This window comes from Micropterus salmoides, unplaced genomic scaffold, assembly GCF_014851395.1.
Source record: "Micropterus salmoides isolate LMB-PRFRI ecotype aquatic unplaced genomic scaffold, ASM1485139v1 Ms_hic_scaffold_7, whole genome shotgun sequence".
Lineage (NCBI taxonomy): Eukaryota > Metazoa > Chordata > Actinopteri > Centrarchiformes > Centrarchidae > Micropterus > Micropterus salmoides.
Genome location: NW_024044459.1, coordinates 17,988,963 through 18,015,023, shown reverse-complemented (window position 1 = coordinate 18,015,023; position 26,061 = coordinate 17,988,963). Strand labels below are relative to the sequence as shown.

General features: G+C 42.0%; 1 protein-coding gene across 8 annotated transcripts; it reads left to right on the top strand.

The window, feature by feature from the left end:
• Window positions 1-695: 695 nt before the first annotated feature.
• On the top strand, window positions 696-25,872 carry nsd3 (nuclear receptor binding SET domain protein 3). Of its 8 annotated transcripts, none has more exons than XM_038703442.1 (26): window positions 696-1,224; window positions 3,516-4,369; window positions 4,835-5,086; window positions 5,214-5,376; window positions 5,492-5,646; window positions 6,792-7,421; window positions 7,502-7,667; window positions 7,760-7,860; window positions 8,354-8,399; window positions 8,513-8,643; window positions 9,261-9,386; window positions 9,493-9,619; window positions 9,706-9,906; window positions 11,725-11,904; window positions 12,752-12,775; window positions 13,594-13,644; window positions 15,222-15,378; window positions 16,371-16,573; window positions 16,675-16,787; window positions 16,909-17,055; window positions 17,175-17,297; window positions 18,896-19,012; window positions 19,100-19,241; window positions 19,348-19,454; window positions 19,563-19,767; window positions 21,038-25,872. In XM_038703442.1, exons 2-26 carry the CDS (start codon window positions 3,560-3,562, stop codon window positions 21,286-21,288), a joined length of 4,728 nt encoding a protein of 1,575 aa, XP_038559370.1. In that variant the 5' UTR covers window positions 696-1,224; window positions 3,516-3,559; the 3' UTR covers window positions 21,289-25,872. The 8 variants fall into 8 exon arrangements, with proteins under 8 accessions (XP_038559370.1, XP_038559365.1, XP_038559366.1 ...); XM_038703437.1 differs by having other exon boundaries at window positions 12,629-12,775; XM_038703438.1 differs by having other exon boundaries at window positions 697-1,224; window positions 7,505-7,667; window positions 12,629-12,775.
• The last annotated feature ends 189 nt before the right edge of the window (window positions 25,873-26,061 follow it).

Genomic DNA, 26,061 nt, shown 5'->3' with positions numbered 1-26,061 from the left:
ATTAGCCCACTGGCTAAATCTGGCATATTTACATCAATATGTTCATTAATGTGCACTGTCCCATTTAAATAAATAAATAAATAATGCAGTTCACACTTTACCCTCTCGTTTTAAAATACTTTTTAACATACACATCCATGAAAAAAGGTTGTAAAACTAGAGCCTGAAAATATATTGTAAACGGATTGAAAGCCGCAGAAAAAGCCAGTACGTGGGCCTTGAGTTCAAGAAGGTAACAAAAATAATCTTTCACAGTCAAATTTTCAGCTATACTACAAATACATTTTATTAACATTACCCTAAAGAGCTTTGTAGTGCACACTAAAAAGACTATGGACTACAACATTGTGGTACCAGGAAATCGAGACAGAGTGAGCGCTCTTTTCTTTTTTCCCCCTGCTCTCTGCTACAGATCAGGCGACGAGGCGTCTAAAAGCCAATCAGAGACCCTGGTGCAAACCAACGTATCCACAGCATCTGCATAGTGCTGCGTCCGGGGGGAGGGGGTGTTAATAAAAAACAATTATTTAATACTGTTAAAACTGCATACTATTATACCATGTGTTCAGTAATAATGACACAATTAAAAAAAATTAAGTTTAGATTTATTTATTTTTACATCCTCCTCCTCCTCAAATGAAACATGACACATCCATTTCCTCTTTCATTTTGATGGAGGTGTGACTTTAATAACTGGTATTTGATTCTCTACTCCTTCTTTTCTGCCCACCCCAAACACTCTCTTCTGTCGGTAGTTCACCAGAAGTGAACTACACATCCCGGAGTGCTCCTGAAAACCCCTCCAGGCTGGACCTGTGTGATTTGGCGCTGAGACCGACAGACCCACCGACCAGGCCCGGACTAAAACAAGCAGGGTGCCTTTGTTAAACCAGAGGAAGAGGGAGCTAGAGATTATTATTCTTATTAGGAAGAAGAAGACTGCACACCGGAGGGGGGTGGCGAGAATTGAACATATCTATCTCTCGCAGGGGTTTCACTAAATGCTCCTACATTGAGGAAGAGCCAAGCGTTTGGATTGGGCAGCGAGCAGGGAGCGTAACAACCCCCCTCCTCCTCTGTTGAGAATTGCGTTAAAACGAAAAAGGAAAGGCCTGCGCTTTATCTATATTACAGGATATATTTTTTTTGATTTTTTTTTTCTTATAGATTAAACGAGGAAACGCTGCTGGCTGGTGTATGTGTTTAGAATGGGACACGCTGAAGGTATTGCCATTTTGTTTTGTTTTATTTCCCTGCATCTTTCGACTCGGCATCAAAATCTGTGCAGCTCCTTTGCTCTCCCTCTTTAGCGATAAGCGTGTTTGCCGTGGCTGTCGATGCGTGTTGTTGTCCCCCCTCTCTCTCTCTCTCTCTGCCTCCGCACGGACCCGTTTTTGTGGTCGTGGCTAGCTTATTTTCAGGCACATTTCTCCCCAAACCGCCAGTGATGGAGGGATAATCACGCCAGACAATTTGATTTAAAGGGGCAAAGGCAGCCATATTGGCAATGGAATGTTAGCTTAGCCAACGTTAGCTTTCCCTTTCATCTGCTCCCATGTGTGATGCTCATAAACGGATAAACGTTAAATGCAAACGTCTAGTCAAAAGACAAACCGTCGTGTCCCCTTGTCGTGTTTGTCTTCTCACGGTTAAAACGTCTCACATAATTCAAAGACAACCCCCTCTTGCTGCCAGGTAGCTTTAGGCTAACATCGCAGAAAGCTATAATATCATTCAGTAGAAATATGTGCGTGTGCGCAGTCGTATTTTTTATTTTTTTAAATATAACAAAGTATTACTGTTTACCACAGCAGATATGAGCCCCAAAAATAACACCAAAATGGAGCTAGTGACCGTTACTTGACACCTTATGGATGTTTACATCACCGTTGTCCACCTTTGCCAGTGCTGGGCAGCCTGTTCACAAATTGAACCACAATCAGTGGCTTAGTCTGTTAACTGTTAGCGCGCAAGCCACAACACTTTCAACGTGATGAATTAATCACGACAAATATTAACAGTGCCAAGGTAAAAGAGGGCAATGCGGACACCTGGTAGCTGCTCTTTTGTTTTGTTTGTGAGAGCAGGCCACCATGTGTTTAGTGTTGATGAAATTAAACCCCACAAATGATCTATAGCTTGTGAAAAGAGGAAGCACACCAGATGATTAGTGGCAATCAAAGAGGAGCCTGCGCAACTTAACTCAGAAGTCACAAGCTGCCTGGAATATGTCTTGTGTTTTGAAAGCAAGTTTAAGATAATTGAGGGTGATTTTTGGCTGAGGATCTGCCCAGTTTTTGAAAGAGTTTGACTGTACAAGTCCGCTTATTGTCCACTGGCATCTAACATTCAGTGAGCCCTGTGAGTTTATCAGGGCTTCAACTAACAATCTTTTTTTTTTTATTATGGATTCATCAGCAGATTAGTTCAGTACACAGATTCACCCTTCAAAATTCCCCAGAGCCCAACTGAACATAATGAAATTACTTGTGTTGTTTGACCAACAGTCCAACACTCAAAGGTTTACTGTTATAGAAGACATGAAAACAGACAAATATTCACATTTCAGAAACGGAAACCAATGCAGTTTTGCTTGAAATTCTACTGAAGTGATTATCAAAGTTGTTCATTGAATCTTCTAATTGTTTCAGCTCTTTAATTTATTAGGAGCTGAGGTTAGATCTGAGAGATGCGGTATGCATTCTCGGGATGGAGCTGCATGTCACATAATATTTTATGGCTTCATAAAGCATCAAAGCTGGATGACTCGACAGGCAAAGCATGGTACTGCTCTGGGGCCCCCAAAGCCCCCAGTCCAATGATCGGCAATTATTTTGGTTGCAACACAAGCAAATCTGTTTGCAAATATGCACCAATAAAGCACAATATTTGATGAAATGGCAAGGACATTTCACAAGATAATGTTTTCTGGCTAGAATCAAACTGGGAACGTTGCATTTATATGTTATGTACATGCATCTTAACCACAGGATGCCCTGGTCCTGTAGTTTACCTTAACATGAGGCCTTGTGCTATACAGGTTTCTTGTGTAAAAATCGAGTTTTAAAATACCAGATGATGATTATTATTATTATTACCTACATTTGTTTATATTTAATGAAATTACCACTACCCAAATTACACATAGGAAACCAGGGGCAGGATGGTATCCCAGAATAGGTGTAATGGTAGGTTTCTGGACCTCTGGGCAAAATATTATGAAGCTGCCATGTGTAGTCAGCAGTATGAACTATCTGACATACGTACACAATGCATAGAGACTGGCAAAAAGCGCCATAGAGAGAGTAGATTTGATTTTTGTAATGTCAGGTGCTGCATATTCTGTCACTCCTGCTGCACAAGGGCTCCATAAAGGTTAAATAAAGGGATCTAGAACAAGGTATTTGAGTGGTTTGTTTGTCTTGGCTTTGTGGCTGTGTGTCGTCGTTTGAGTGATCATGATTTAATCAGAGCCTACCTGTGTCTCCTTTGATTGCATGTCTCTCTGTCAACAGGTCCAGTCAAAGAAAAAGACAGTTAAGGATGCAGGAGCCCAACAATGGATTTCTCCTTCTCTTTCATGCAAGGGATCATGGGAAATACAATTCAGCAACCCCCTCAGCTCATTGACTCAGCCAACATCAGACAGGAAGGCACCTGCGACACCGGCAGTGACCCGGGCGAGGATGGACCCTCCTACGATGCTGCTGCCCTGGATGCAGAGTTTTCCTACCCGTCATCGGCCTCAGAGGACATGTCACAGGTTCCCAACGGCTACCCGCCGGGTCTGGGCATGTACGAGCCACAGGCCAAGTTCTCCATGTACTCACAGTTCCCCAATGGCTCGGCTAACGGCTATGGGGCCATACGGAGCTTCGGAGAGCACGGTCTCATGCCGGGAGAGGGGACAGTCCTGAGAGGCCCAGGTCTCCAGGAGAGACCTTTGTCTCCCGTGTCTCCACCTCTGCCCACACATCACCCACACCTCCACCACCATCACCACCACCACCCCCATCACCACCACCATGCGCACCACTTCCACTCAAACCCACCTCATATACAAACCCACCCGCACCCACACAGTCCTCCACCGCTGCCCTCCCAGCACCACCTGCCCCAGACGCCTCACATCATGACCCACACTCTCCCCCCTCCTCCCCCATTACACCTGCCTTCCTCCAGTCCTCCCCCCTCCCTTGTGGACAGTACTCCCTCTTCTCAGCCCTCCCACGCCCCGTCCAACACCCCTGGTGGGGTCCTGAAGAAAACCAGCTCTCCAGAAATCAAGCTGAAGATCATAAAGACGTATCAGAATGGGAAAGAGCTGTTTGAATCTGCGCTGTGTGGAGACCTGCTGCAGGAACTGCAGGTAATGCATGCACGAACATGCTCTTTAGCGTGCGCACACAGAATGAATCTCCTTTTATATGAAATTAAAAAACACATGTGCTTGATCTTAAAGCTGAAATGATTGTTAACCTTTCCAGTCCAATTCGATTTTTGATTTTTCGATTATCAGAACAGCTGCAGATAAATTTTCTTTCTATTGATAATTCAACTATATGTTTTAGCTTTACATACAAACAACAGCACAGGTTACATAAAGAGAACAGGACAGTGTGTATTGAACCACAGAAATAGTACATCACATACTAAATAGAAGTCTGAGCTGTCTAATTAAAACTTAAAATGAAAATATAACACTGTGCATCTTGGTTTACTTTAAGAAGTGGATATCCGAGGATGTTTAGATCTCAACGGATGGAGAGATCCATGTTTAGTCACCTTTTTGTAGAAAAAGTAAACCAATGTTTTTCTATTTTCTAATCTTCAGAAGGAGTCTCAGAAGAGCGAGGCCACTCAGGTGCAGCGCAGACATGAGAGGAAGAAGGAGAAGAGGAAAAAGAGCGCAAGGCTGCAGCTCCAGGTCCAGGAACAGAGCCTGGACCAGAGCCAAGCACAGGTGGCAGGTACCACAGGCCAGACAGAAGACATCAACATCCAGCCCCTGCCGACAGAAACACCGCCAGCCCAGACAGAGAAGCCTCAGAAGACCGTTATCAAAACTGAACCAAAGACGCCGAAGGCAAGAGCACAACTGTTCTCTCTCCATAGCAGTTTGAGTTCTTTGCACATCAATCGCTGTAGAATGTAGTAAACACACTTGTCATTGTTTGGATTTTCAAAGCTGACTCATTCATGTTCACGTTTAGGTTCCGAAGGTCCATCATCCATCAGTGATCCAGGAGACGGGCTTCTGTAAGGAGTTTGTGATAGGAGACCTTGTTTGGTCTAAGGTGGGCACCTACCCCTGGTGGCCCTGCATGGTCTCCTCTGACCCGCAGATGAAGGTCCACACTCGCATCAACACCAGAGGTACTCGTGCACCAAAAAGCCCTCCAAATGCTCTGAATGTGCCTGTTTTCTTTCACAAATGTATATATGTGTAGGGAAACAAACGCCACAGCCCGTTTTCCTTTTCGGTGTGCAGGTCACAGGGAGTATCACGTCCAGTTCTTTGGCAGTGTGGCTGAGCGAGCGTGGATCCATGAGAAGAGGATCGTCATTTACCAGGGGAAGCAACAGTTTGATGAGCTTCAGGCTGAGACTCTGCGCAAGACCACAAACCCGGTAGAGAAACACAAAGTACGTATGAAGGCATCTAAGACATTTTGTCAGACTGATCCAGTATAGAGATTACATATATTTAGCTGTTGTTTTTTTTCAATTGTATACAGGCATTTTTAGGGGAAGAATCCTTAAATAAAGCTCATTTTCAGTCAAACTTTAAATGTATTATTTTGTTAACCAAAGATTTAAGTGTAATATTGGCCTCATCTGTTTGAAATGTATGCAGTAAATAATTAAATGGCAGTAATGGTAAGTATAATCCGATTTATGCTGGACTTTTGAGACTCCTGCAAATCTTTAGGATTAACAATATATTAGCTGCCTTTTCAAATTTATATTTACATACTGTATAGTATAATAAAGAATCCCTCAAATGCACTTATCAAATAGGGGTGAGAGAGACATGAAGTTTAATCATAAACTTTATTTTTAAATTCTCAAGAGACTCCACACCAGCCTGTATTGTGCTCAGTGCATTGGACTATTGTGGCCTGTTATTTTTGAGTATTATTTACAAATCATTGGTGTTTTATATCGAATACACATTTTATAAATATATATACAGCACAATCACAAGTTTGATGAACAGGTAAAAACTATATCAGAAAAATACCATCTGCAATTTCTATTAGTGGAAGGGTATTCTCAGCTCTCCTGTCCACAAGAAGACCTTATTCATTTTATAAATGAATGAATAAATACAATTTTATTTAAGTCATCACATGGCTCATCACTGGTGCGGTTATAACACACCTTTTAACAAAACCTAAATGTTTATAGTACAACCATTTATTTTTCTAAACTCTTATCCATTCTCCAGTCTTTTTCAACAACCATTTCATTTTGTGAGTCTTTCATGTTCATAACTCGGATTCTTTGTGTCATTAAGGTAAATTATAGTGAACACTGTCAAAGAAAACATTTTTTGAATCTTTGGAGACTTTAAATCTGGGTGACAATCAGTTAAAATAATTACCATTAATAAAAAAAAAAAGAAAAAAAATCTGGGCAAATTATGTAAGAACTGCACTAAATTATGCCATGTTTTTATTTTATTTTTTTTATTTTTATTGATTATATTGGTTCTCCAGTCAGACGGACTACTTAGAAATAAAGTTTATCAGTTGTTTTGTATCTTTTTTTTATGTTTTCTTCTGCAGCTTCTGAAGCCTATCCCTCAACGGGAGCGTTCTCAGTGGGAAGTGGGTGTTGGTCACGCCGAGGACGCCTTCCCGATGACGCGGCAGGAGCGAATTGACAACTACACCTTCATCTATGTTGACCCAGAGCCTGCTGAAGCCCCACCCAACAAGAAACCCAACGTCAGAGCTGAGAAACGAAACCGGCGCTCCAGCGGCTCAGTCAGTAAGAAGGAAGATGGAGGAGTGAAGTCACCAGACAGAGAGCAGCCACCACGAAGGCAGCTGCCGCGCCGACAGTGTAGTATTTCAAACACAGACGACAACACGAACTCCCAGGCCTCAAATGAAGAGAAGAACCAGAGGGGGGGCCAGCGTAAGACCAGCCCCCCCAAACTGAGCGCCGGTTGTGATGCACGAGAACAGCAGGACTCACCACCTCCGGTCAGGGCCTGGAAAACAGCAGCCGCCAGGAAGCTGCTGCCTCTCTCTATCACTATGAAGCGGCTGAATGTGGAGATCACAAAGTGTGACTGGCCTCTCCTGCAGAAAAAAGCAGCACCGTCTCCAAAAAAAGACAAAGAAGAAGAGAAGGAGGAGAGAGTGGAGAGAGAGGCCAGGCAGCCGGACCTGGGATACTGCTCACCTGAGGTTGGTGTAACTCAGGCAGGCAGAAACATGTATTCACCACAGTTATCCTGTGAGGATATTTCAAATGTTGATGCTTTCAGCAGGACACTAGAGCTAAACCTGAGCCCAGTCCTGAAGAGGAGGAAGACGGGGACGAAGGGGAGGAAGAGGGGGAGGAGAGGAGGGGCTCCCCTGCCAGTCGGAGGAGTGAAGAGGGAGGAATGCAGCAGACCTCCTCCCCTGGATCCCCCCACAGTAGTCCACAAGGTAAAACACAGACCTGCAGGGTGTTTTTTTAATGAATATTTGATATGTGAAGTCCGTAAGAGAAGCAGCTCAATATTTTTATGCGTTTTCAGGCTCTCAGGAGAGGAAGCTGCAGCGCCGATCAGTCAGAAGCAGGTCTGAGTCAGAGAGAGGCAGCGATCCCGTCCCTAAGAAGAAAACCAAAAAGGAACAGGTATCAGTCCTCCACAGATAACCTGGTGTTCAGAACAAAGACAGCACAGCTTTAGCACAGGCACCTTTTGTTGCATGTTCTTTTTGATTCCACACTCTCAGCTATCAAATAAAGGCAAAATTGGCCAAAATATAATAAAAAGATTGCTTCAGGGACAGACGAGACAATGTAAAATGTGTGGGTTTCAAGGCTTATCAGAGGCTAAAGCACTGCACAGAGGTTTGTAATATTATGAGAGAGGATCTTTCAACACTGGGAAGCTACAATATTTTTCCTACATCATGTCAGTAATTGGTGAAAATACAAAGTAATCTATCAGGAATGTGTGCGTGACTGTCTAGAACATACTGATTTGTGACAAAGTTTTGAGCCAGATAACGTGTGCGTGCTACGTCAGCGCAGTGGCCTCATTAAAATGAATGAGGCTGCATATTATTTTATGCGTATGAAAAAAACACGAGAACCAAAACTGCCTTGTTTATCTTCCTCACAGGCGGAGATGGCTCCTGAGACCACACTGAGGACAGGTTCACAGAAAGGTCGGAGGTCCTTCTTTCATGCCTCCTGTAAACGTCTGCGGTGGAAAAGTACAAATACTTCTAAAAAGTGAAATCCATCTTTTTTTTTTTATTGACCCTCTGTCATCCTGTAGGAGCCAGTGAGATCTCAGATGCCTGCAAGCCCCTGAAAAAGCGAAGCCGAGCGTCAACAGATGTGGAGATGGCTTCTTCTCAGTACAGAGACACGTCTGATTCTGACTCTAGAGGCCTCAATGACCCACAGGTGCTCTTAGAAAACATGCACAGAGATACACACAGACCCAAACAGGAAAACACTGTTTTTCCTGCATGCGGCAAATGTGAGCATGTACTTGAAGTGTTTCATACTTGCAGTGATGTGTACATAATCATCATCTGTTTAACTTTGGCTATTTGCTTTTTCCGCAATGTGCAGGACTTTTTACATTCATCACAACTCGAGCTGAAACAGTCAGTCGATGAAGCATCAGAAAAGTATTCAGCAATAATTTTGATATTAATTTGTCGTTTAAGGTGTTTTAAAGCAAAAATGGCAAAAATCCAGTACTTCTAGCATCTCAAATGTGAATATTTTATACTTTTTTTATTTTTTTTTTTAAATGATTGTATTATATTTTGATTCTGTTCTGTTGTTTGGACAAAAAAAAAGATTGGGAGGATGGGGATTTTATGCTATTTGCTGACATTTTATGGAGCATTAACCAAGAAGAATCAGAATCAGCTTTATTGCCAAGTAGGTTTACAAATACAAGGGATTTGCTTTGGTGACTTGGTGCTTAACAATAAACGTAACACTTGACATTTGGTGCGTCTGGGCTTTATAAGACCACATGTGAACCTACTTCTTTCTGTATCTCTCAGGGTTTATTTGGAAAGAGTCTTGATAGTCCAGCAACAGCAGATGCAGACGCTTCAGATACTCAGTCTGTTGACTCTGGCTTGTCCCGTCAGGACGGCAGCACCGGCAAGAGAGACACCGTGTGCCAGGTCAGCGCTTCTCATCTCTTTTCACTCTTTTTCTCCTCAAAGTTTACAGGTTATCAAGTTATGATGTTCTAATTGTCTTTTTCTCTGTGTGTGTGTTTGTGTGAAGATCTGCGAGGTGTATGGTGAGGGTTTGGTGGTGTGTGAAGGTGAATGCAGCAGACAGTTTCACCTGGAGTGTCTTGGTCTGACGTCCCTACCTGAAGGCAGATTCACTTGCTTAGAGTGTAGAAACGGTGAGCCAATCAGAATACATCTTCACTGTCACATCTGTTGTGTTTGGCTTTTTACTATCAGGGACTCTCTGCCATTCTTTTTCTAGGCAATCACCCTTGTTTTAGCTGTAAGACAGCGGGCCGTGAGGTGACACGCTGCTCTGTGTCTGGATGTGGTTGTTATTACCACGAGGATTGTGTCCGTAAACTCCCGGGCACCACCAACAGTGCCGGCGGAGGCTTCTGCTGCCCTCAGCACAGCTGTTCTACCTGCTGCCTGGAGAGAGACCTGCAACGCGCCAGTAAAGGTAAAACGACTTCTGCTGTGTTTTTCAGCTTCTCTGATTTCCTGTTTTGCTTCTGCAGTGGAAGCTTTGGGGCAATGAGCCGGTGCTACATCAGCAAAGTGTGAAGAAAATGTATGAAAAATGAAGCTTCCCGTTGATGTTATTGACCAACAGCAATCGAAAGTGCAAGAGGAAGAAGAAATAAGACCGTGTTTTTCATGAGGGAAATTAGATTGAGGAAGAGAGGACTGACAAGAAGGTGCTACTTTAGGAGGAACGCCTAGACTGAAATCTTTTGCTGCATTTCCTGCAGAATATTTGGTGACAGTCTTGCTAAAAACATCTGGTTCCAGCTTAAACTAAAAGTGCTGTATTTGCTTTGAGGCAAGAGGCACCTGGAGGCTGCAGACCACTGGAGGAAAATAAAATAATTGCCATGTTCCTGGAAAAGGAAACGAGGTGCACCCTGTTTGCAGCAGAGTTTAAGTATTTTGTGGTTTAAAAGTGAAACCTCAGATGCTAAGGTGCCAAAAAATGTGCCTAGAAAACATCTGTGACACCAATTACCACTTGTACCTCTGACACCAGAGGAGAGAGAGAGAGAGAGAGAGAGAGAGAGAGAGAGAGAGAGACCACATCCACGAATTAATTACTTTAGATAAACAAAAGCAAGCCAGGCGAACAAATGCGAACCACAAATGCCATAGCGAAGTGGGTAGCTACATGCTGATTAGTATTGGGGAAGATGTCGGTCTTAGGAATGTTCTTAAAATCACAACGTAGTCGCTTGGCCCCGCGGGGTTGCTCTGCGCTCCTCAGGGGAACAGGAGACAAGCGCTCCGCGAGTAAACGGCAGGCGCTCTATGGATAGTAACCATGGCAACATGCTTCTGTGCGCTACACAACTGTAGCCTATTTAACTTAAGTTAAAATTATAGGCTACGTAACTTTACCTGATAGGCCTTCATGTAGTTTTGCGGGGATGCTCTGCCATGTGAATTCCCTCCTGTTGATGTCCTATTTAGTAAACAGTAATAGATTCTGGAAACTCACAAACAGCGAGGATCAGTCTCTCTTCCAATGATTTGTGCTGCGCACATCCAATCCCAATAGGAGACAATCATGTTTGTGTTGTTCCGAATTTGCCTATATAGTCAAAAACAGTTTCCAACAGTTCCAACCTTTTCGGCTGGTGACCTCTTATATATAAAAAAAAGCAGTGTTTATTTGTGGCCCCTTGTGACGTTTCATTATGTGTATGAGTCATTCGCAGTTCCACCAAAGAGACATTTCCCATCTACGCTTCTCAGATGGTTTCATTGAAATAACAGTTTGAGGTCCAAATAGCGATAATTATCAAATATTTCACACTGACTGAAGTGACAGAATAGTATATGTGTGTGTTGCAGAACTTTTCTTTTCTTCTTTTCAACCCCATTAAATATCTCACAACCCTCCAGATTTATCTTGTGATGCCTTATGTTGGAAACCGCTGGTCTTAACCTCAAGTTTGAATGTTGAGTGTTGAGCCGTGTTTTCTGTTGTTCAAGTACAATGAGGCAAAAACATTTTAACATCAGAGGACTGAAGCTGAAGTGGTCGTATTGTTTCCTTCTGATTTCCTTTAATTACAGCTGGAACTCATAAAAGAATCTGACCTAATTAATTTTAAACCCTCTGCGTGTGCTGTGCTGTATCACAGCTACATGACTCGTGTGATGGACTGAGCAGTTGTAAATATTGTAAAGTGACCACTGACTGTAAAAGGTCAGAAGCTTGGGGGGAGAGAATAAACTGTCCCTGAATCTTTTCTCCCCCTCTCTTTTACTTCCCTTCCAGGTCGTCTGATGCGTTGTATCCGCTGCCCACTGGCCTATCACACAGGAGACAGCTGCGTGGCGGCAGGCAGCGTCGCCCTCACTCATCACATCATGATCTGCAGCAGCCACGGCAGCGCCAAGAGGAACGGCCTCCTCACCTCCCCCATCAACGTGGGCTGGTGCTTCCTGTGTGCCAGAGGTAAGCTCTCACAACTGTGCACACGAGCCTTCCTCTCCATCCGTGAACCTGAGCAGACAAATGTGGAAGTTCTTAATTTCGCCACATTCTTTCGTCTTGTTTCAAACAGCAAGAACAGTTCTTCTTACTTAACACTTCACATTTGAGCGTCAACAATACCTGATCAGCCTCCATTATTGTAGTTTTTCCATCTTCTTCTGTGGAATATTTTATATACAATCCACAGCTGCAGTGACATCTCATGATTGAAAACTGAAACCTCACATACTTTTTACATATTTTATGTTTAGATATTTTAATATTACATGTTCCATGTTTGGTATTGTTGTTCATGAATAGCAGTGCTGTGAAATGTAATGTTTGTTTTTCCACCACGATACTAATACTAATGAATGATCCAAGCTGTTACACTGCACTCTTAAAATAATCCCATCTGTGCTGGATGGTAAAGAAGACACAGGATTTACTTTTTGTTTTCATGAACATTAACCAGTTTGGATGTGATGTTTTGCCTTGTAAACCGCAAGTTGAGTGCACTGTTTGGCCTCTTTGTGTTGGGACAAACTTTGTTTTACTTGTTTCTTCTGTGTGTGCGTGTGAGGGCGAGTGAGAGAGTGAGAGACTGTGCGTATGTGTTTGTTCTTTCTCTTCTTTTTGTGAATTTTGGGTAATTTTCGAGTTTGACTGCGGCTCACCTCCGTCTCTTCCTGTGTGTCTTGTGTAGGGCTGTTAGTGCAAGACCTTACTGACACCATATTAAGTTCATATGCCTATAAGTCCCACTACCTTCTGACTGAGTCAAATCGTGCTGAGTTGAAATTACCTATGATTCCCTCTCCTTCGTCAGCTACCAAAAAGAATGTTGGGAAAGGTAACTGAACAGTTTTTCTCTTTCTCCTTTTGTCCCACTGGTCTGTGTTTGTGTTGTGCCTGCTCCCGTTCTGATTTAGTTTCCCTTTTGTACCCATCTTTCATTTCAAAGCCTCGAGGTGCAGAGTTAATTAACTGGTTAAACGTGCAGTTAATTTTAATGCAGAGTGGCGAAAAGTAACCTCAGCCAAGTTCCCTAACACATTAACAGATAACATTGGGCCTCATGCAAGAAGAGTTTTGTATTATTATCCCAAACCTCACTTTTTTGGGGCATATGAGAAGTCAGATTTACCAAACTAAACTTGTTGTAAATTTGCCTTTTTTACAGATGTTTTTATATGTCCCAGTAGGAAAAGCACAGGTAAAAGCATAAATTCAATTTAGCTCACTGGGACACCTTAATAGAGTTAATGTTGTTATTTACGCCTGTGCTTTTCCTACTATGACAAGTTAAAATGTCTGCTGTGAGAACGGCTTGTTGCCTGTTTCAACCTGATGGGTGTCACCTGTTCACTGCATCATCATTAGCATAATGATAACCCAAATTGCTATATAAGGCTGTGTGTCCTGCGTCATGTGTGGGCAACTTTCATTCAAATATGAAAAGACCTGCTGTCAGAAGTCCGCAGACAAAAGCAGAACACACACAGCCGTGTCAGTAGTTATAATAGAGGACAGTTAGAAAATATTAAAACAGCTGCCAGCGACGCGCCATCAGAGCACCGCTGTACTGGCAAAAAATTAAAGAAGAAATGTTGTGATAAATATTCTAAACTCAAAGTTCACTTACTTAGTGACCATGGTCTTTTTCTGCAGGTGGGACCACTTCCAGGTGTCAAATACAGGACCTGCGTCACGTGACAAAAGGTGGTCAAATAACCGCTTTCTATGCTGATGGCGAATGTAACATCCCATCGAAAGTGAACCTTGAGTTAAGAATCTTCATTACAGAATTATGTGTTCCCAAGGTCAAGAATGAGGGATGGGTTTGACGAGCAATTAGATACGAAAATATCTCACTTAAACATAGTTAAGGCAGGAGGTGGTGAGAGGATATTATTCAGCAGGTAATGTTAAACTGCAGCAGTAAATTTCCTTTCCGTAAATTTTATTTTAGTTGATTTCGGCATCATATTTGAACTCCAAATTAATTCAGATTCAGGCATTATGATTCTTAATATGATTCTGAAAGTCAAACAAGTGTGGAAGACAGACTATATGTACTGCTCGTGAATTATGTTCGCACAAGTACAAGAAAACTGGTGAATGCGATGAGTTCTCTTTAAATCTTTTGTACGTGCCACTTCAGAATGAACTTGTTTGAATGAGTGGTTCTTGCACGAGGCCCGTTGTGAAATTGTTTTCAATCTGGGTATATTTCTCTACAATAAAGTTGTTAGAAAGAAGAATCAAACGTTCTCTGCTGGGAAAACCTAATTTGTCATTAAACCTCCATCACTTAAACTAGTGTATGATGCCTTGATGCAGGACGCTCTGGGTTAGTCCAGGTTCAGTCTGTGGTTTGTGGAGCTTGTCGCTGCTGGAGGCGCCCTGCTTCTCTGCTTCAGCACTCTGGGCTTGTTTTTGATTTGAAAGGCCTCGTCTACCTCTTTTATGCTGACTGCAACTAAGTTTTATTTTCAGATGAAATGTTGGCTCACCTCATCTTCTTGAGCTTTGACCTGCCTTGGCTGGAATATAATCCCAATCTGGACTAAATTTGAGTACTGTAAAGAAATGTGAGTTCTCAAGTGCAAGAACAGTGAAATTACTCTCTCTTCATTAAAGAAATCAAAATGCAATATTATAAAAAAAAATAAAAAAAATTATTCCATGCAAGGTGGTCTGTGCAGGATGCGATATGTGTGATGGGAAAAGTTTGCTTTACTGGCAGGACTGCATGCCTGCTTTTTGCCAATAATTTGTTATTGGAGTATAACCCTGATTCCTTGTTAACTTGCTGGCTGATTTTTATCACAGTGCTGCCGCATGTATTTCCCATAGACTGGTCTTGGTACAGTGCTCTGAATCTGATTGCCAGACATGCTGTAACTGCTGCAACATAAGTTGTAAACAACCTGAGAACTTCATGCATTTTAGTCTTTTTCAAGCAGTAAGGCTCTCACAGGAGCCTTCACTGAAGCAAAAGGCTGCGGACCTGATGTTATTATGTGGTTTTCCCCTACAAGGACCGTATTTTCTAGATGTTGGAAAACAGTGACTTGTTGCTGTATTTGTTATCTGTAGACTTTGTAGTCTTTATACCTTTCTCAGGCTTGTCTGCAAATGAGATTCAGAGTGTGTCCAGGTTTTAAGGTGCATCACCTAATCATACACTCCTCCTCTCTTTGCATACCAATTTCCCACAACGCATGCACACACACACACACACGCACACATACAAACACACACACATATACATGTGTACATCCACACAAATGTAGGAGGCAAGTTGCTGTGCTGCGACTCATGCCCAGCTTCCTTCCACCCCGAGTGTCTGGAGATGGAGATGCCGGAGGGGGCGTGGTCCTGCAGTGATTGCAGGGCAGGGAAGAAACCTCACTACAAACAAATTGTCTGGGTCAAACTGGGCAACTACAGGTACGCAGAGAGCACTGATTATAGACCCCTGTCAGTTTATGGTACGGTTACATTTAAAGGGTATGACTGGTGATGATCTATATTTTTGTTATCCAACATTTCCATGAAAAGACCGAAATGATCAGTGAAGTATTGCCTATGTCAACATAATTCTGATATAGCGGATTCCTCTGTGCCACAGGCCTCCATTATTGTCTAACTATTAAAAACACATCAATTAGTCACAAGTTTCCTACATTTACACCCTCCTGCTGCTGTAAATACACTCTACTGCACCAGATTTGTATCAATCTGCAGCTGAAAATACAAATGCACTATTTACTCTTGTTTGAGTAACTTTTGCTAATGTGACAATGCCCAGCTGTTTTAGGAAAGGATTTATTTTTAAAGATGAATGCCTTCAGTCGGACCACTGGGCTGAAAACCTACGAAAGGCTGGGGACAGACTGATGTACTGTTTTTACTGTACTGTCTTTTCATAGTATCAGTTGACATTATCAACAATAATTAATATATCACCAGTCTTATCCTTTTAATTTCAGTGCAACAGAGCTGCTTTGCACCTTGCACTGAAACAGGATGTGATATTATAGCTGCAGGTATCATTGAGCATTGGTGTTTTCCTGTCTCACGCTGACTGTGAGCGATGCTCTTTTAATATTCATGCTGCAGTTTATAGTCTGCTGGCATGGTACTAGATTAAGATGTGGAAATGGGACACAAACCATCTCTTTAATGATTATATGCCAAAAAACATTTTACTACTGGCCAAACATGCAAGTCAACAAACATGAACTTTCATCTATGATCTTGTAGGATTTCAAGAAAGATAATTTTTGTTGCCCGGAATAAGTTCTCAACATATTGTTATTCACAAGTTAAGCAAAGTACATTTTTGAAAAGTTTGGTGCAGGTTATTTTTTTGTTACCACTCTCTTCTACTCCCTCTTCTTCTTGTCATTGAACAATGTCCCTGTCCCATTCCCTTGCAGGTGGTGGCCAGCGGAGATCTGCAACCCTCGCTTGGTGCCATCAAACATTCAGAGCCTTCGCCACGATATTGGGGACTTCCCTGTCTTCTTCTTTGGCTCCCACGACTACTACTGGATCAACCAGGGCCGCGTCTTTCCCTACGTGGAGAATGACAAGAACTTTGTCACGGGTCAGATCAACATCAACAAAACCTTCAAGAAAGGTAATTTCTTCATAGAAAGTTAGAATAGAAGTTTGTCCCAGTTTTTGTCCTTTTAAAGCTGTAGGAAGGATTATTTCTGACATATTGTTGGTGTGTTTTAGCTCTGGAAGAAGCAGCCAGGCGGTTTCAGGAGCTTAAGGCACAGAGGGAGAGCAGGGAGGCTCTAGAGCAGGAACGCAACTCTCGCAAACCTCCGCCTTACAAATTCATCAAGGTAATGTTGTTTTAATATCTCACTTAATATAAATAACCCAAACATTTTATTCGTTAAGTTATATTCAAAAAGTCTTCAGTGTTTTTACTTATTCTATTGGTGTTTTGTTTTCTTGTATCAGTCCAACAAACCAGTGGGGAAAGTGCAGGTGCACGTAGCTGACTTGTCTGAAATCCCACGATGCAACTGCAGACCAACAGATGAGCATCCTTGCAGCCTCCACTCGCAGTGTCTCAACCGCATGCTGCAGTACGAGTGTCATCCACAGGTCTGTGTGCATGTTTGTTACCATTTGCTTTGCTCATTGCTTGAACAATAAAACCGGTGAGACAGTCATGAGAAATCACACCTCTTGACTTCTTACCTTCTTTATGTTGTTGTTGTCAGGTGTGTCCTGCAGGAGAAGGCTGCGAGAACCAGTGTTTCTCCAAGCGGCTGTATGCGGAGACAGAAGTAATAAAGACAGACGGTCGTGGCTGGGGCCTCAGGACCAACCAGGCCCTCAGAAAGGTGGGTGTTGAGCTTGATGTCCAGTCCTTTCACCCAACACTTCACTGTTATTAATTTGTATTTATTTCATCTTAAATGTGAACCAAACTAGGGCTGAACGGTTTTGGAAAACAATTAGTTTTTTGTTTTTTTTAACCAATATCGCATTTAATATGTGATTCATTTTTAAGCTCTTCACCTTCTGTATTATTCAAAACGGACAAGCAGTAAATCAGTGTATAGTCTGACCAACACAATATTAGATAGATTAAACATACACTGTTCTTTCTTGTTGGTCAGGCCTGTGTTATGATGAAATTAGGTGATGCATGAATTATTATTATGAGCAATGGTGGAGAAGAAATCTAATTTTAATAATATGAGAAAGATAATTTGAGTCAAGTCATGGCATTAAATAATATGATATAATATCATCAGGTAGGCCTACGTACAGACGGCAAGAAAAACAAAGTTCACCACAGTGTATTATACAGGAAGTGCTCAATTAAAAAAAAAAAAAAAAAAAACACAGTTCAACCACCAATTAATGCGTCCAAATCTCCTAGGAGTTGGGAATTGGGTTCCACAGCCTCCAATGCTAGTAAGCAGCGCACTGGCTGTAACAAGGCTGTAACTCGAGGCAGACCAGGCCTCTTTCGGACTTGTGAGTTTGGTTTGAAATGCCATTTCACAGATATTTCCTGAGCTGACAGGTGGCTGTGTGTGTGACGCAGGCGCCGATCGCCACAATATGTTTACCTTACTACACGTGTCTTTCTGTTGTGCATTTTATTGTACATTCCTGGGAATTCTCTTCTCCCCACACTCAGACACACCTCAGGTAAACGCTCTCCATCTCTCTCAGCTGGTGAGCCGCTTGTGGGCTCGTTATTGACGCAGCCTATCAAACAACCAAAACCAACATCTGTACCCTGTGTGTTCAATGCCGCTTTACCTGGTCCGTGCTTTTAAATTTTTCCACTGTGACTTGTAACATTATAGGCTACCAATTTTTTAACCAGGTGAAGTCTGTGCGAGTGAACACATGCACGTACGACGCCCCCGTTGTCATCGTCCATCCTGATGTTTCAATGTAGACATCGTCTGATGGAAATTTTGTAGACATCATCCAACCCTAACCCTTAGTTGCTCCAGAGGCGTGCGTCCTCAGACATATATAGCAATTGTATTTTACTTTGGATAAAAGCGTCAGCTAAATGAATAAATGTAATGTAAACCGAATCAATAAAAACAAAACAAGACGAAACAAGGCAAACATAACGATTAGAAAATAAGTGAAATGACTCTACATATGAAACAATAGTTGACTACAATGGAAAATAGTCAAAATACACAGCAACAAAAGGAAAGCAAAAACAATCCAAAACAACACAAACCACAATAACATCTATGTGAGATTCAACACTTTTTTAAAAATTAAAATGAAAAGCTACTGTTGTTCTGTCTGACATTGGTGGGGAGCATCTTCCAAGCAGAAAAAACTTAAACCTGAAACCTGTTGATTCGTACTTGACATTGACTCCCGCCCTTCTCTCAATTAGTCATTTTGAGTAAGGCCTAAAACCCTGTAAAAATGTGTTGTGTGTTGTTTCCACCAGGGCGACTTTGTGACAGAGTATGTGGGAGAGGTCATAGACTCAGAGGAATGCCAGCAGCGAATCAAACGCGCCCATGAAAATCATGTGACCAACTTCTACATGCTCACCCTCACCAAGGTAACATCAGTGACACTGATAAGAGGAGAGACCTCCACCAAGCATTTCTTTAAAGACTGTCCTCTTTATATCCGTCTTTCTTTTTAGGATCGTGTGATAGACGCCGGCCCAAAAGGAAACTCGTCTCGGTTTATGAACCACAGCTGCAGCCCAAACTGTGAAACCCAGAAGTGGACGGTAAACGGAGATGTTCGCATCGGACTCTTCGCCCTCTGTGATATCGAGGCTGGTGAGTTTGGAAACATTCTCTTATATTCCTATGTGTACAGTACATGCACTCAGGGGAAGCTAGATGATGCACTGTGACGTGACTGGTGCTCCTGGTGTTCCTGCAGACACAGAGCTGACATTCAACTACAACCTGCACTGTGTGGGCAACAGGAGAACGTCTTGTCACTGTGGATCGGACAACTGCTCTGGATTCCTAGGGGTGCAGCCAACGGTGAGGACATTTACCGCTTACAATCGTCGTAAATCCAGTTCTAGGGCAGACCTGACTTTGGGAGCTGTGTTTGAAACTGTTTCGTCTTTTTTTTATAATGTCCTCCAGAGTGCTGTGGTGATGGAGAAAGAGGAGAAGGCCAGGAACGCCAAGCTGAAGCCGAAGAAGCGGAAGCTGCGGCCGGAGGGAAAGCACACACACGAATACTTCTGTTTTTGCTGCGGAGAGGGAGGGGAGCTGGTGATGTGTGACAAAAAGGACTGTCCGAAAGCATACCACCTGCTGTGTCTCAACCTCACCAAGCCGCCATACGGTAATGACAAAATAAGTGTGTGTGTTTGAATCCATTAAAATTTATAGACACAATGTCGAAATCTTGGTGATTGCAAATCAGACATTTCAGCAGCCTAGCGTACCTGCTGTAATGCTCACAGATGATGCAGACATATGAACGTATTACTACAGACCAACACAGCATTGTTTCCAAGTGTCTTTATTCTTTATCACTGAATGAGATGAGCAAACTATCTGTAGCCTTTTAGAAATACAGGTCAACTCCTAAGCCATGGGTATCTATCTTTTTTGGTTTGTGACCCCTCAAAGAGGGAAATGTCTACCTGCGATTCATGGTTGTAAGTCACTGGTTGCACATGTCTAACATGTTGCCCGAAAGAAATAGTACCTATTAAAATAGTTAACAGCGAAGTCTGTGTTGTGATGTCTGTCAAGAGTTATGGGAACATTGTTCCTAGAAATACACATTTCTGTCATTTGTAATTTTTCAGGGGTTTGACGACCACAAACAAAATTCTGTTCATATTATAAAAAGCAGAACATATAAAACCAAAACTGTCTCCATGGTCACACACACCACTTGAGGTACATGAGAAAATATGTCTTTTTAACAGCTTTTAAAGAGGGTTTGCACATAATTGGCATTGTTGGCATCATCGTATGATTAGATTACATTTATTTAGCTGACGCTTCTATCCAAAGCGTCTTACAATATGTGCGTTTCAACCATTCGGATACAATCCAAAAATTGCAAGCATCATGCAAGTACGTCAAATATGCTGAACCGCTTCAAGTCCTGCGTTTAGAAACCAGGAGGACCCAGATGCAGGAGTTTTCAGTCTGCGACAGAAGATGTCCAGAGTTTCTGCTGTCCTGATGCTGATGAGGAGCTCCCTCCACCATTGTGGAGCCAGGTGGTGATTTTGTTGAGCGGTAGCTGTGCCCCCCTGATAGTGAGGAAGTAGCAAGCTGATTGGCTGTAGCGAAACGTAACAAACGGGCTGGGGTGTATGGTTTCGACACTGTACAGCTGCTGTTTTACATGTTTTAAACGCGTGTCTTTAATGAGCCTTGTCGAGGGAGAATTTCCGTCACTGCTTTGGGACAGACAATAAAGGTATTTATCTATCTTGATGTAGGATGGGCCTGAGCCATTCACAGAACGGTAGGCAAGTGTGATTAAATCATTTTGACTGTGTCAAAATGACCCCTGAGATTTATCTTGAGACCCTTTAGTGGGTTTGAAACCACTGCACTTTCTCCATAATGACCTCCCTGTCTGTCTGCAGGACGTTGGGAATGTCCCTGGCACGACTGCAGCGTTTGCGGCGCCCCGGCCTCGTCTCTCTGTGACTTCTGCCCTCGCTCGTTCTGCCGTGATCACGAGGCGGGGGCGCTCACCTCCTCCTCCCTCGAAGGCCGCCCCTGTTGCTCCAGTCACAACCCTGCCAGTCCCCTGGATTCCAGCTCGTCCCAGTCGCAACACTCCACTCTGAGCCCCGTCAGGGTCAAAGAGGAGCCGGAGCCGGTCTCAGAGTGACACCGCAGCTCCCTCAATACCTCATTCCCCCGTAAAGTGCGCTCCTGTTGGCCTCCTGGGCTCCGATCCACCTCTGCTCTGAAGCAGCGCACTACGAAAGGGAATACAGTGCTTTTTTTTTTGACGAGTGCAATGGCCCCTGTTCAGAGACGAGACACACAGACGAACACCTCGATGCTGTTTGCGGCGAGAGCAGAGCGACTGGAGTGTCGGAGAGGGAAGTGTCCAGGCTTCATTTTCCCTCCTCTCTTGCCATAAAACACCACTAACGCTCTCTACAGCTCGCCTGCGCCCACCGGAGGGGCTCAGACCACCACCTCATTATGTTTCTTTTTTAAATTTTAAGTGTTGTCACGTCGTCAGTTACCGACATTTTGAAGTACTCGACGAGTGAGGTGGAGGGAGAGGTAGAGAGGAGGAGGAGGAGGAGGAGGAGGAGACGAAAAGCTGAACCTCTCCATCACCACCACACTGCTCCTTTCCTTGTTTACCTGCTGTAAGCTGTGGTTGGCATTTCAACACACACAGGATGGCTGCACGGAGATGAGCCAGCCTTTTGTCCTCCTCCGCAGCCGATCACCACTCCCAGACGTGATCTGTCATTGTATTTATCTCTTCTTCTTCTTGGAGGAAAGGAAGGAAGGGAGGGGGCGGGGGGTGACCGATTTTGTGCAATTTCTTTCAGGACCACACTACATTCCAACCTTCCTTAGACATGGTTTTAATATACTTATGGGTAAAGATGAATATAATTATATACAGTATCTATGTTTGTTAATGTTTACAGACAGATTCTCTCACTTCATCTTGGCGAGTGGTGTATTATGTTTGTTTGTTTAGGTGTTAAGCATTACGCAGACCTCCTTGTGAAAATAGTCCTATTAAGGTGAAATATAATGGTATATAGTGTAATGGTATGACATTACAGAAGTACTTGTGATTTTCATATTGCCAGTCTCACTCGCCATCTTGTACATAATTGGCTCATAATATTGTAAAGTACTTAAGGATCAGGAGGGACGTAGCCTTGCCTCTCTGGTTGTTCCTGGAAGAAAGAAAATGCTTTTTTTTTAAAACAAGACAGATATTTGACCACTGGTGCTGTCTTAAAGTATTGTTGATCAGCCTTAAGTTTGATTCTGGCTGTAGTAATTACTGCCCAGACGCAGTCCATTTCAGTAACGTTGTGTACTGTGACCGCTTTGATGCTTGTTTTTTGTTTTTCTTTCAGTTTTTTTTGTTTTGTTTTGCCAGACTTTTCTGAAAAGCACTTTTACACAGCTTGTCACTACACATTTTAGCTAGGTGATACATATACAGAAATGTATATTAAAAGAACGTAAGACAAGTGTTTCAAAATGGATACCTCTTCTTCTTGTAGTAATGTCGGAAAACTGTGTTGTAACTTCTTTCCCCCCCTTCCCTATTGGTCAGAAACATGGCGGGTACAGGGCGTGGTTTGAGTTGCCTAAATGCTGTTTTTATTTGTTAGGTTTGTTTTGGCACAAGTAGGAATGACTGCCAGCCTGGCTTCGTACAAAAAAGTCCTCAGTGTCCTCAAGAGGCACTGCTTCATTTTCCACCTGGACATCCTCAAGGCTGGACTTCAAATAAAGACGTAATGGTAACAGTCCAGTATAATGTACAAAAACAAACTTCTGTACAGTGTTTTTAATCGCTCATCTGTCAAATCCAAATTCTTTTGTATTTATTGCACCACATTTTATACAAATTTCTTTTTCAAAACACCAGTGCAGTAATTTGTCTCCCACTCCACCACAGTGTAAGTGAAATAGACTATTTAAAAAACATGGGGAGTTTTACATGATATATCTGTATCTAGTCATTGCATACATTTGTTTATTTGTTTTTTAACATTTGGTGTAATGATTCCACATTTGGTAACAGCCGCTGTTCATTGACCTGTATCGTGACTCACTGTAATTGGTGTAACGCAGTGTGAAGCAGTTCAATATAGGAATGTAAAGTTTCAGTTTCAGAGCAGTTTTTGTGCTTTATTTCTTTTTTTCCCCATTTAGCCTGGACTCAAGTGATCATCACAGGAGTTTATCTGTAATCATTCCTCAGCTTTTTGCTTGTGATTCTACCCCGGTTATGTGACTTGTTTGTTTTCTGACCTTTTTTATTTTTATTTTTTTCAAGCCTCTGGTTGTAAAAGTCGAGTCAGAGGGTGAAATGGTGCCAATGTTTCAAAATCATTTTCATCATTCATTAGGGAAAGCGTAAAGTAGATACACAGCTGCCAGTTTATTAGGTACACTTACCTCAAACTAATGCAATAACTCTTCACTTCATGAAGGTTATAATGTTAAGTTTTATATTGAAACTGTTTTAGAGGTGTTAATTTAACTGTGTGATGATTTTGGAGGATGCACTCGAACTGTAGTGGGTTTGGACAAAAAATATCCAATATGTGTTATATTGACAGGTGTGTCAATACAATTCAGCAGCACCACAAACTGCATCCTCCAAAATGACCACACAGTTGAATCAACACCTCTCTAAAATCAATAAAAACTGAACATTGTAACCTTCATGGAGGGGGGAGTAACGGCCGGACTGTTGTATGAGACGGCATCAGTTTTAGCTAGGTGTACCTAATAAACTGGCAGCTGAGTGTAAATCACAAAGAAGACTAAAGAAAGGAAAAACAGAAGCGGAGTCAGTGAATGCAGAAAAGTTCAGACATGTATTAAGACATATAAAAATACTCTGCTTGGAAAAATAATGTCTGATATCTGAGGTGTTTCTACAAAAAAGTATTAAAATTCAATGTGCAAATATTGTTCACTTCCAAAATTTAACTGCTGGACGCGAGATGTCTCTTTGTTCACTGAAAAGTCCATTCTCAGTTTGTGTGTGCGCGCTGGAGGTTTAAAGTTTTCACCTCACGTTTGTGTAAGATGCATATTGAACCACGATACAATATATCAATATATCAAGTGCACAGTGAAGGTCAAACACTGAAGTAACGAGCAAAACCCGTTTTTGAGTGGAGGGGGGCTTTAATATGCTAAATGTATGCACACACATACAAAACACAGGGACTTAATTGGGTAAAGAACGCAGAAACGGGTTTGAAAATGAAAATGACTGTATTTGTGCACAAACGTACATTTTCTGCATTCAGCAGCTCCTTTTTTTTTTTTTTTTTTCTTTCTGTCATTACTTTTTAGGAAGGCTACCTTCCACTAAATCTGGCAGATTCCTGAGAGAGAAAAAACAAAACCTAATCTTGCTGATTTCCTGGCTCCCGAATTTGTCTTCGCTTTTCAGAGATGCATTTCTGTTGCATAGGTTGTTGTAGGAATTAGGCCACTTTAGTATCAGGTAGGTGCATCATTAAGGCACTTTCACTTACATACTCAAATGGTCTGTGTGTCTAAACTTGAACTTTTTATTTATTTATCAATGTATTTTTATTTTTTTAACACAGGAGATGCATACATGTGTGATTATGAGACCACATGCATCCTTGACTCCATGACTGAATGATGACTTGTGATTATAAAACTGGTCTTGAAGCCTTTTTTTCAAGGGGACTTTTTTCAGCTGAAGTGCATGCTTCCAACATCAGACACTGGTTTAATCCACTTCTGTGATCAGTTGGAGAGTCTCAAAATGCCTGATTTTAATGCCAACGTTTTGTTTTTATTTGTGTTCCTTTTTATTTTTCCGTGTTGCACAGAGATTGTGCAAATCTGAACAGCCTTTATTTCTTTGCACCTGCCAATTGCATGATCATGAATTACTTTGTGCCAGTTTGTCCCCTCCTGCCCTTCTCAGCTGATACAGCCGCAGTATTACATATGCCTAATTCAAGTGTCCCAGCATGCATCGTTTCATTTCAGTAAAATTCTGTCTGATGTGTATGTTTTGTTTATTCTCATTATAGTGCCCGCATTTTGTTTTTAAGAGACAGCATGTTTGTTCTCTTTTAAGTGACCCTTAAATACGCCTGACAAGGATTTTTTTTTGTGTGTGTGTGTCCAGGTATTAGCTAATTATTAATATTTTTCACATACACTTAAATTTAGGATGGACTCCCTCTTGTTTGTCAAAGGGGATGTTTCAGTTCACTGATGTCTTTTCGTTTTTTGTGAGATGTTGCTGACTGTTATTAAGTTGGAGAGGAGAAATAGTGTTGGAATAAAAAAATGTATTCACCTACATACGCACTCATCTCTTTTTACTTGTAGAAAAATTACAGTAACTCTAACTGGGGTCTTATCTATCTCTCTTGGTGTTGCTTCAATTAAAACGTGGATGAACACAAAATACCATGTTGATTACTGTTCAACCTGTGTTACTGCATATTGTTGAGGAACCTGTAAATAGTTTGCATTGAACTTGCATAGACTCATGTTACTGTGGCGTGCTCTTTTTGCCTGTACAACTCTGCTTCTAAATGTGTGTGACTGTTGAGACGACACTCTTTTTGTACATGACTGTCTTTTTATTTGAGAATATTGATTCTGTCCTTTTTCATTCAAAGTTGAGTTTGAGGAGTTCAGACATGCCTGAAGTTTGACTTTAATAAAGCTGTACTCTGTCTCAGTGAAACGCTGTCACTGTATGTGATTTGGTGAAAACATAGTGAACCAGATGGAGATAGACTGTTCTTGATTAAGTGGTTATAATGGCCAGATTTTTACCAGTCACAAAAACATTAATTACCTTGAAATACAATTTAAATTGAAATGATTGAAAGTTTAATTGATTTGATGCAAACGTCACTGATTTAACCTCTAA